General features: G+C 42.3%; 1 protein-coding gene across 1 annotated transcript in view; it reads left to right on the top strand.

Moving 5' to 3' along the window:
- The window catches only part of GMDS (GDP-mannose 4,6-dehydratase), a 409517-nt gene extending 397777 nt beyond the window's left edge, over nt 1-11740 (top strand). Inside the window, exons 10-11 of the mRNA XM_041413197.1 lie at nt 10341-10409; nt 10801-11740. Of these exons, the coding sequence (XP_041269131.1) occupies nt 10341-10409; nt 10801-10863 (132 nt within the window). The 3' untranslated portion in view covers nt 10864-11740. The remainder of the gene's footprint in view (nt 1-10340; nt 10410-10800) is intronic.
- The last annotated feature ends 497 nt before the right edge of the window (nt 11741-12237 follow it).

The following is a 12237-nucleotide window of genomic DNA, read 5'->3' as shown; positions in this document are numbered from 1 at the left end:
ACATGCAGAGTAAAAAGATGTTTGTTTATGGACAGGAAATGCATAAGCTTTTTAATGAATAAAGTGTGAGTTTGAAGTATTAAATATGACATGCATTGTTGTGTGCTACTACCTGCAAAGGGTTCTTCTTTGTAGTGTCCTACTTGGACTAAAGTACTAAATCTTTCATCAAAGCAAGTCTGATTATCTTGCACATGGTTTTCCTGAAAGGATGTTATGATTTTCTAGATGTTTGGTGGCTGGTGATAAATTAGGCTTTTATGATGTCATGTGAAAGGCCACTGCTTGGACTTCCTTCTCTATGAAGTGCACAGGAGAATACATTTGGGACATACTCAGCATCAGAAATTATCCTACCTTGTTTTATTTTAACCCTTTTGTGGACTCTTGCTTGTCTTGTAACTGTGTTCAGGCAAAGATAGCTTCATTTTTGCAGACAGGAGGCCCACAGTGTCATGTTCTGAATCCCCTCCTTATGGGGACTTCAATTTTTTTTTCCCTCTTGGGTAAAAAGATCTCAGTTCTTGAGCTCCCTTTAAGCTTTTCACAGCTTAAACTCTCCCCAGATATTTTGTCTTGAAAAGGGCTTTCAAATCAGATGGGGTTTTTATTGAGAAATTGGAATGCAGTGAGGGGTGGGGGACAAGGTGATGCATCTCATAAATTAGATCGGGTTTATGACTGTGTAGAGGGAGGCTGCTTCTAAAAAAAACAGCCAACAGTAAAAGGCAGATTGTGACTTTGTCCAGAGAAATGGCAGCTCCCTTCTTCATCCCCCATACTGTAGGGAGGGAGTATTTTACAACTTATTTTCGAACAATGAGAAATGACTGAACATCCTCCATGCTAACTCTTATGTACTAGTTAATCCATGGCAGGGAGGAAGACAGGAAGAGAGAAATGTCCACCTCCTCTCTGTCCCCTTCCCCCAGGTCTTACCACAACTTCAGAAGGACAGAGGTTCATGTAACACTGTAAGACTTAAGGAAGGGAGTGACATCACTCCCGCCCAACTTCAATTGGTGAGGTGAAAAAAGAGCAAACACAGCAACTGCTATTACAGGTGATTTAATTAGACGTTTCAATTACATGTTCTTTAGATGAAAAAGTCTATTTTGAATAAATGATTTTTTTTAAATTAGGGCAAACATAACAGCATGCCATTCAAAAAAAAATATTTGAGTATCATTTTGATGTTAACATAACAAATGCCATGATTTTTTTCAGAGATGTGAATGTCCATGTGGTAGCAAAACCACCACAAACAATGCATCCTGTAAAAGAAAAATAATAACTCTATGAAGAAGTAAAATCCTGAGTTCATAGATCTGCATTTATTAAATTGCTGCTTAAAGCTCTAAAAGTAGATAGATAAATACCATCTGTAAGTAGAATACAAGATAGCTGTCCTAATGTTTACTGTTTTGTTACTTATCATTTGGCATTTGACCAGAGATGCCAAATTCAGAGATAACTGAATTTGTTTACATTTCCAATATAAGTTGCTATAAATGAAGTATCTTTTAGTGGAAGAAGAGAAGAAATTAAGTAGGATTGCAGCATGGATTGCTGGGGTTATCAGTTTTCGTATTCACCTTGACATGTCAGTCAGCAAAGACAGCTGAAAAAGACATTCATTCCTGCACAAAAACCCAGCTGAAGTCAAACAACTTCACAAAGTGATTTCCTGATCTTTGCAGAAGATGTAAAGAGTAGGGAGTGACGAGAAAACTAATCAGAAAAGGTGAGAATTACACATAAAAATTTTAAAGGTATCATGCCCTCACCGAAATATACATAATGCAACAATTAAACCACATATGATGAGGACATTATTATCTTACTCTCCATCCCCAAAATAGTTGTCAGAGTGGAGAACAAGTAAACCAAGCGGAAAACACATTGAATAGTGAGCAAAAGCAGGACTTGAAGGTACCAATGAAAACATAAGAAACCTCTTCTTTTTCTATACTACAGCCGATCTCCATCTATATGAAAGAGGGTCATTTCTCACAGGGTCTTGGTTTTCAGTGATGTGCAGGTGACACATTTGTCCAGGGAGCCTGAAGAAACATGCTCTTATACAACCTCCTCCAAATCTCTGCTGTAAAAGGAAAATTCACAAATGCTTCTAAGCCATGCCATGCAAAATCCATGTTATTCAGACACCTCTTAATTCCCAGGTTAGTTAGAAACTTGGAATTGTTAGCTCATACATCAGCAGCCAGGCTACAGGGCAGTGGATGTCAGTGGGAGTGGTACCACCTGTAATCAGCATTTGCAAAGAGCATCTCTATTTTGTTACAAAACTAGGAAAATCTTACTTTGATAATTATTACTTTGCATTTTAGCAAACATGCTAAAGATTTTAGCTGTGATGTGTGTGTTTGGACAACCTGGTACAAGATATCGGAAAGGAAGGGTTTCTTTCTGATGGAGCAAGGCCAGAGGAGGACTGCAAAGGTGGTCAGAGGGCTGGAGCACACCTCCTATGAATACAGGCTAAAAGTCTTGAGGTTGTTCAGCCTAGAGAAAAGAAAACAGAAAGAGAATATCCTTCCAGTACCTACAGGGAACCTACTAGAGACCTGGAGAGGGACTTTATACAGAAGCATGTAGTGACAGGACAAGGGGGAATTACTTTAAACTAAACTCTACGAGGGTTCAGATTAGGTATTAGGAAGAAGATCTTTACTGTGAGGGTTGTGAGGCACTGGAACAGGTTGTCCAGAGAAGCTGTGGATGCCCCATCCCTGGAAGTGTTCAAGGCCAGGCTGGATAGGGCTTGGAGCAACCATGTCTAGTGGAAGGTGTCCCTGCTCAAGGGAGTTGGAACTAGCTGATCTTTACTATCCCTTCCAACCAAAACCTTTCTCTGATTCTCAGATTGTGTCCAGCCCTCATGCCTGAACTATCATAATTATGGTCTGTATATGGCAAATAGAGTGGGTTTGATTTTCTTCCTCTCCTCCAGAAGTCCCTGCTTATTTAGGATAAGGATTCCTATGAACTAGAAATTATCTTGCTATTCGGAAGCCTTTTTGGCACTTTGCAGGGCCATGAGCTGAGGTTACAATTGCACTTACATCCAGGCTGGGGAACAATTTCCAGGTCTTCCCAGGCATGCAAAATTGGGCCTCAGGGCAAACTGCGAGGGAGGGAAGCACCCGCCTCCCTGCAGCCAGCTGCAGGAATTTCGCTGTTTTCGGCAGCAGGGCTTTCCCTGCTGCAGGAGGAACACTCTTTGGCCTGCCTCATGCATGGCACCCGAAAAGCAGCCATGGTCCCTCTTGCAGCGGGATGCCCTGGCACAGAGCTGTGCGGGACGGCTCCTGAGGAGCGAGCTCAGCTCCGCATCCAAAGCGAGTGAAATTCAGCACTGGCTTCGGGGATATCGGGCTGTAATTCGGGAGGAATTTTATCTGGCTCGAGGGACGGCTCTGGCCAAGATGTTTTCTCAGGCTTCGCTTGGCAAATGGACAGATCTGAGTAAGGCTCGGCGCTGTGAGGGGCTCTTGTGCCTGCAGCTCGGCCCGGGCCCGCGGCCTCTCCTCCCCGGCTGCGGCCCCGCGGCCGTGAGGGGGCACCGCCTCCGGCTCCGCGATTCGGGCCCGGCGGCGGCCCCGGAGGCACCTGGGGCCAGCCCCTCCTGCCTCAGCGCTTTATCTGCGCTGGCGGTGGGGCTGCCAGCACCGGCGCTGAGTGAGCCCATTTCCCCAGAGCGGAGCATTGTTCCCGGCCTCCGGCCGCCGCGTGGCCCCGCTGATGGACAATACCACCCGTCCCCGACTTCCTGAGCAGACCAGACAGCTTGCTGTTTTCTTCGAGTCTCTTATCACCCCCTGTCATTGAAAGAGAGGTCTGGCTTCGGCTTCGGCTGGGGCTGATAGGCAGCAGCGAAGTGGAAAAGGCGCAGGGGAGGGAGGGGAAGAGGAGGAGGAGGGAGAGGAGCTCCATTACTGTTATTATCGCCCTAATGTTTATTGCTGTTCCGAGTTCATTTGCCTTAACCCTTTGGAAGCTGGTCAAATTAAAGATTATCAAACTGATAAGATAAAGCCGCTGTTCTAACGCCCTTGGTTCCTGACGGAAAAGCCAAGGTTGTGCTCAGGTTTTATTGACTGTGTGGTTTGTGTTGATGCCTATTGCTGGAGTACAGGGGGGTCCCGAGGTAAAACCTTACCCTAAAGATGCCCAGCACTCGCAGCCTGCCAAGATCCGTCGGACGTACTGGGGCTCAGCGCCGTGCAGAATCAGTCCTTTCCTCAAGTCATTCTTTCCCTTTCCCTTCCTCCTCAACATGGTTTAGTAAAGATTAAACTTTCTGAATAGGGAGGGGATTTGCATAGGAAAACATGCTAGGGGAAAAAAAACATTATGCCTCTTATTTTCAATGGCATTTAGGTATATGTGAGTTTCAGCCTATTGGTTGCCTTTGCCTTTTGCCTTTTCCTGTGGTTCTTTGCGAACAATGCTGTCTTTCTGCAAAAGACTGCTGACCCAAGAGTGGAAAGCAGTCTGTTCATGCTGCATTAAAACAAATTTAGATCAGGAACCAAATTCACTGGCATTCTTCTATTCCCTTGGTACCCCAACTGCTCCACAACTTTGCTTTTCTAAGAACAGTGGAAAGAAAAAATGAAAACTGAGCAACAACACATTTTGGCTCATCTTAAATTCCTGGAGATGTTTGTTGTGCTCCTTGTTAGGCTTCACTCTTTTTATCTTCGGTCTCCTCACATTTACTATGGATAAGAGTCTCTTACTTTATGATTATACAGGGTTTTCATCCCTGTTACTATAGATATTATAACAAATACTACCCTTTGTAAAGAAGCCAAGTTGGTGTTCTCTGTCCCGTGGATCTCCAGAAGAACACGCAGAGCAGTGCACAGGAGACAGTGCTCATTATTGTGACTCCTCCTGGGGTTTGATCCAAGCTCAGCTAAGCTGTGCATTGAATTTTGCACCAGTAAGGCCCATGTTTACAGGCTCTACAGCTCTGGTTTTAGTCAGATATTTCTACTTTTCTTAACAGAGTGCTCAAAAGAAGTCACCATAAGTGTTTTCCAATGTTGCATCTGGGTTAAAACACAACATCGCTGCGCCTGGTGTGCAAGTGTGGCGGAACACTAGGGAACGGGGGATAAGGTTGATGGTGAAAGAACTGCCTAGTGAGCAATGCATGCAGTCTCCTGACATGTTTGCAACACTTCAGCAAGGCTGAAGCAAGCCTCCAAGCAATTGTTCTCCAAGCAATAAGCTGCAGCAGATACACATATGTACTGTGGAGCTGGTGTTACTACAGAGATTTGCTACTTGAACCCTCTTTAAAAAACGCTATGTAAAATGTTTCAGGAAGTACACAAAGGGGAGATTATTTCATAAGATAAACCTTACTATACACATGTGATATAAATTTTTAATGGGGCCTGTTGTGATAGGAAAAAGGGTAATAGGGGTAATAGTTTTAAACTTAAAGAGGGTAGATTTAGACAAAATATAAGGCAGAAACTTATGAGAGTGGTGAAACACTGAAGCATCTGAAGCAGATTGCCCAGACAGGTGGAAGATGCCCTATCCTTGGAAACCTTCAAGGTCAGGTTGGGTGGGGCTCTGAGTAACTGATCTAGTTGAAGATTTCCCTACTCAGTGCAGAAAGTTTGGACTATATGAATGTAAAGGTGCCTTCCAAATCAAACCATTCTAGGATTCTATGATAATGATGAAAACACAAAACTGTAATCTAATCAAGTATCTATGGTTTTGGGTTTTTTTCTTTTAATGGGATAAGTTAAACCTAAAAGGTGATGGTCTTAAGAAGAAAATAAGGAAAACAGAACACTAATGGAGTTTGCAGGAAACTTTGGCCCCTCTGTTCTTGAAATCCTTTTTAAAAAAACATCTTGAGCAAAAAAATGCAAGACTAAACACTCAAGCCAGAGCCTCCACCAAGCTGGGTCAGTGCTCTTTGCTTATGGGAGCTCTGATGTAACAAATCATCTTCCAAGCAGTTGTGCTGATTGTGAACATAACCCTGGCTGATTTTCAGATGCAGTTATACTGTTATGTGCTTAGATCAAGTTTGTTTATTTTTAGAGGTAAAGCCTTGTCTGTGCTTCAGCAAGCAGAGCTGGGCACAATTCCATCACAGGTGTTTTACCGAGCATTTGATCTCAGTTTTATTCTAGTGTAAGAGAAAGCAAAAACTGGCACTGGGTGCTGGCTTCAGTGAAGGCACATTTGAAAGGGAATCATCTGAGCTGTAGTAATAAAGGAAGCCTTGGCCTTCTTTCAGGCCACACTATCTCCTTTTTCTTACATTGTCTTGAGGCTTTAAATTTTCAGTTAAAGTTAATTGAATGAGACAGTGATACAATGCACAGTGAAATCAGATCAATCACTGCTCAAGACAAAATAGGAGTCGCAATAACACTCAGAACAAGAGCTTGGGAAATGTGATATTTACATTAAAATATTTTGCATTTTTGTCTCGTGGTTTAAAAGCCAAATTCAAAAATGCCTTACCACATTGCATAACAAATTTCTTGCTGCTTATCTGTATGCATTTGTGTGTGTGCATTTCTACAACAAAATTGAATAATCACAAAAGTAAATTTAGTAATAATGGGGTATTTTCTACACAGCCTCAATTGCAGAAAATGTAAAACAGACAAGCTCACATCATAGGAACTTATTCTGTTCTCTAAGAGGCAGTCATATGACAGTGAGCTGCATATAAAGCCGTAGGAGAATTTACTTGTTTATATTAAGTGGCAACAGGGAAATTGACTGCTGTCTTTCCATCTTCCTTCCCTTTAAATATTTACCTGGATATTGTTTCTGACTCTTAGTGTGCCGTTAAAACTTGTCATTACTAGGCACTTATGTTAACTGCTTGTGTGGAAAATAAGGAGTTGTTCCTTACAAAATGGATAAGTAAAAGCAAAGGCTTGATTTTATGTTCATGATCTGAGTGCTGTAAAAACAACAGAAAGCCTTAGTCAGTGTTTTTAGGGTTATAGACTCTAAGCTCAGTCTCTAAACCCTCAGAGTTTTCAGGGAGTCAAAGGGCTTTGTTTTCCTGTCAGTATGTAAAGTACAATGGCACAGAAAAAGTAATCCTGCAGGAATACAAAACACGAAGTGGTGTCATTTCATCAGGTCCTTTTCCATCAGGAGTAGGGATATGGGGCAGTTTATATTCAGCAGCAGATGTTTTTCAAGAACCAGCCCCCATTTCCCCAAACTACCTCCCCACCTCCCAAAAAATAAAAATTCAGGTTTTCTCCAGTGGAAACTGATCTCTTCTTTCTTCACTTTCTGATATGGTTGTAGTTCCAGAAAGTGATGCCCTGCTATTGAAAACTTAGTACACTTTAATGATGAATATACCAAAGGGGTTTCTTTAGATGGTGGGGTTGCTTGTGGAATTTTTTTTTCTTTTGGAAGCCTGACAGATGCATTTCTGGTTTCAGTGAAAGACTTAAACACTATAAACAAGCAATCATTTTGTTCCAAGAGAAGCTTTTTTTTTTTTGTAATATTCATATTTTATTGTAATTACCTTATTGTTTTTCATATTATGAGCTACTTGTAGAAAAATACAGGAAACATGACTGCAATACAATCCTTTAATCAGGAATAGCTTTGTTCCAGTCATCATTTCCACTCAGCGTTGAAACCTTGGCTAATAAGAATACAATCAAACCTTGAGTTTAGGTGTAATATGGTGTTAATATTGTGGTTTCATTTGGCCTCTGTACCCAATAACTTCTGTAAGTGAACCTTTTAAAAAGTGCCTAGGAGATATTTTGACTATAATGCTGTTTTCAAGTAAATTAACAAAGTTGTGTTTCTCAAAAGGACACAAACTTCTTTAGGAGAGCCACTTGAAATCTTTTAACTCAAGTCAGCTGGGGAATTTGTATTATCATATATATTAAATCTTCCATTATTTCCCCCTGTTTCTTTTTTTCTCAAAGATTATACCCTAATACCTTTACTACATCATTGTTAAAGCTTGTGAATTTTTAAAGGAAAAATATGAGGGTTTTTACACCTAGATGGCTTCAACATACTAGTTGTTTGTGTGATCTCTGTGTATAATCCAGCACTGCAAATCCTTCCCTTTTACTGATTTGCAGCCTACCCCCAACCTTATTTTGGCCTACTCAGCAGATGACTGTTTATGTTTTTTAATAAAGGGCTGGAATTAGGTAAAGTATTTTTTTTAGATGATCTGTTTTAAGAAAAAGCATTTGTCCAAGACAGTTAAAAGACTGCTCCCAAGCTGTTCAAAAGCAGAATGCAGCCACAGACAGCAAGCCCTGGCAATTCATTTTGTGCTTCCTAGTCATTTTTAATTTAAAATGGGAAGCCAGGATCTTAGATAAGGATTCGTTTCAAAGTATTTTTTGATACAAAGATTGTGGATGTAAAAGTGTTACTTACACAGCATTTATAAAAATTAAAATCTAAGTTTTATGATATAGCTTTTATGACATAAAACTAGGTGATATTTAAACACTTCACTTCTAGCTAATGGCTTGAATTAGAGCTGAATAAAAGGCAATTGTTTTTATTCTGAAATTATTATTTTATGAAGGATTTCCTTGTTTCCAGACACATACATATACACACGTATGTAAATTAAACTGAACTCCAGATAAAAGACATACCTCTATGAGCACATTAGAGTCTGATCCAAATTTTATCAAAGTTAATAGGCGTCTTTCCCATTTCAAACCAGATTTTGCAATCCATATTCACACGACCCTCCAGGGGATCCCTCAAGTTGATGCAGTTTTGCATGACTTGGCCTCAAATGTCTGCTGCAGTTTCAAAAAGCCTATTATAGGGCTGCAGTAGGAAATCATTTAGTCTAATTTAAGGAAATCATGGCATTTTTTTTATTTTCATATCATTTTGTTCTGATCCATCTGTTTACTCTCTTCTGAAGGCAGGATGAAATGCTTTTTAGCCTAAAGACCGAGCTAGTAAAACTGCTGCCTGGAATAAGTCTCAGCAGACGTGTTTGTTCCACATCCCCTACTTCAGTGCCATATTTCCTTTGGTGGATTTCCTCTGCTCTGGAAGCAAGCTGTCTAGCTTTCTTGTGCACGATTATAAAGAAGAATTTCCTACATTTTACTACACAGGATGAGGTGATTTTGGAAGTTAACATGACCTGAACCATATAAGATAACAGAGAGCATCTGAAAAATGTAGCATGCAGCATTACAAATTAAAAAAAAAACAACCTACATTCACCAAATGCTCCTTAGCTCCCCCGCTGGTCAGAGTGTGGAAGAGGGAGAGAAAAAGCAGCCCTTGCATTTTTCTGGAAAGCCTGCTGTGTTGCCACCATAGTCAAATGAAAGAGGATAATTCAGCCTTAGCTTTGCTGTTCCATGACCAAGCTGGGTTTGTTTGGGTTTCTTTAAACCTAGACAGATATAATTTTAGTATTTATTGCTACAAAGATACACAGCTTATGAGATGATATATTTTATTCAACCAACACATACATTTGGAAAAAGCTAACTGTTTAAACACTGTCTTCCAATTTTAAAGAAAGATACAATCAATTTTTATATTCAATTAGAAATGCAGTTAAAGGAGATTTTGTCTTTGTTTAATTTTATTACATTATGTTTGATGACTGGTTGTGGAATTGTTTTGGTTCGGTAGCTCTTTTAAGGATACTTGAACAGTAAGGTGAACATGACCAAAGTCTTGGTTTCTGTAATTATTTCAAGGCAAATTCTTTCATTTATGAGATATTTAGACTTTTATTTGCATGTGGATACTCAAAATACTCTAGGAAAAAAATATGTACACATTCAAAAGCTGGATGTTTACTGGTGTTGCATATGATTATCCATACCCATAAGTCTTTCAGCATCATTTGTCTGTGATCATGTTTTTATTTGAAAGAGGCTAGTTGTCATGTTTGCTCTGTGATTTCTATTACTTAAACAAATTGGGGGAAAGGAATTTGAATCAGTTCATTCACTAGCATGACTAAGTACAATAACTTCTTATAAAATGTTCACCATTATATGGCTGTAAGGCTGGAGTTCAAGCCCTCTGTGTACACACAAAGAATAACTCTTTCCATCTGAAATAGCGTGGTAAAAGGATGCTGCCTCCTGGTGATTTAATAGGCATATGAGCTTCCACTAAAATTGCATCTTCAAGAGAAATAATTTGTCCTCGGAAGAGTCCAATAGTGGGCCCGGCCCATGCTCAGCTCACAGGGAAGCAGGAGCAATGGGGAGGCCATCGGGGTGGGGGAGGTAGCAGTTCTTGCAGTGCCTCTCTCTTCTTTTCCACAGGATTTTCTGCAAGGGGACTGCACCAAAGCCAGGCAAAAGCTGAACTGGAAGCCGAGAGTCACGTTTGATGTGAGTGGCCTTTCTGGCGTGCTTTGTACCTGCTGGGCGTTCATGTCCTCTAAAGATAATTCCCAGGGAGGGGAAAGGAGAGGGGACACCTCTGTGTGGGGTGACCTGGGCACCCTGAGAAACTCTATTTTCTGTGCCTCTGCATGGATTGGGTGGATCCTTGCTTTGAAGAAAGCAGGTGTGTCAACGCGCTGACGCACCAGGGCTTTGGCCAGGGCTGCTGTGGGAAGGGCCCAGCAAAGCCCCGACCTGTCCTGGTTCTGCTGTGGGGGGCCAGCAGGAGGCTTGTGGGGGTTCTGCTGTGGGGGGCTTGTCATGCCCTGGGGCATTCCTGACATGCTGCCCATTTGTCCCTGCACTGGGGCCTCATCTGTCTCTCTCCTTCCTGCAGGAGCTGGTTAGGGAGATGGTGGACGCTGACGTGGAGCTCATGAGGAACAATCCCAACGCCTGAGACCTGGCTGGGCCCGGCAGGCACCACAGGACCCATGCCACAGATGCAACCCATGGCCAGCACTGCCATGAGCCACCAGGGTGGGCAGCTGGCCCTCCCTGTGATGGTTTTATTGTTGGCCTGCCTGTGTCTAAAAGACCAGTTTTATTCCTGCCTCCACCCTCTACATCCTCCCAGTGCCTCTTGCCCCATACATCATCCCAGGGTCAGCTCTGCCTGGGCTAAATCTGTCTTCTGCCACTAACTGGGGAAGGATCATACTGTACCTGAAAAATCGATCAGCCAAACCCATTGATTTCATTTTTAGTTGAGACTCATCTTTGTATTCTCTAGGACCTCCAGCACATTTTTAGGATTTAATCCCATCTGAGAAAAAAATCATTCCCTGCCCCCCACTCCTCCCCTCTTCAAAGGTCAGCAGACCTTTTGTGCAAACATGGGCTCACCATGCCTCCAGACCTTGTTCCACAACTTGCCCTTTCTGCCTTTCCTGAGCACTCCTTGTTTTTCTTTCCTGCAGCCTTACCTCCACCCCAGCAGCCCATTTCCAGCACCTGAACTCTGTAAAAGTTTGGATAACTTGATATAACTTGCAGTGAAATCGCCTTTTGACCATGCTGAATTAATTCCTAATTGCTGGAATCGCTTTCAAACCAGTCAAGCTGGGGCTTGTATATGTTTTTCAGATCTTCATTTCAGAGTGTGCATGAGTCACAGAAAGCCTTTTTGTCCAGCACCTTCTCAATCTGGGGAGATTAGGGTGTTTTGGTTTTTGAGCCCCTCCCCCAAGAATCAAACCATTCCCCTTCCACCCTCTTCCTGCTTACTATAATTAAACCTCAGACAGGAGCGTGAACCATTTCAAAAGATGACTTAAGAAATAAAAACAAAATAAATAAAAAAACTTTAAAAAAATAGAAACTTCAAGGTGAGTAAATATTTTTTTGCTTTTTGTGCCAAGGTACCTGGGTTATCCAGAGGTCGTCAAGCCCATACATTTCCCGTTGGTTTAGGATCTTCCACCCACCAATTACTCCCATCATTTTAACTTTATGCCTGGAAGTGAGCAAAGAGCAAGATTCACAGGAGCGGGACACACAGGAGATACACTTTCTTGAAGTGCATCTCCTGCTTTTTAACTTCGTGTAGGGGGGACCCCCATGTTAAAAGGAGCCAATCGCGGGATGGGTGGGGGTAGCTATGCCCAGGAGCGGTCCCGTGATGGAAGTGATGCGGGTGACAGGAGGGAGCTCGACAGCAGCCTAGGGGGAGCAGGGAAGCTGCTCCGTGCGCCGGTCTCCAAGGGCGGCATTTGCCGGAGGTGCCGCGGGAAATGCGCGGCGCGGAGTGGAGCGCGCCCGGGCGGCCGGAGCA

The sequence above is a fragment of the Onychostruthus taczanowskii genome, unplaced genomic scaffold (assembly GCF_017590055.1).
Source record: "Onychostruthus taczanowskii isolate IOZ18803 unplaced genomic scaffold, ASM1759005v1 scaffold40, whole genome shotgun sequence".
Classification (NCBI taxonomy): domain Eukaryota; kingdom Metazoa; phylum Chordata; class Aves; order Passeriformes; family Passeridae; genus Onychostruthus; species Onychostruthus taczanowskii.
This window is presented reverse-complemented; position numbering and strand designations above follow the sequence as displayed.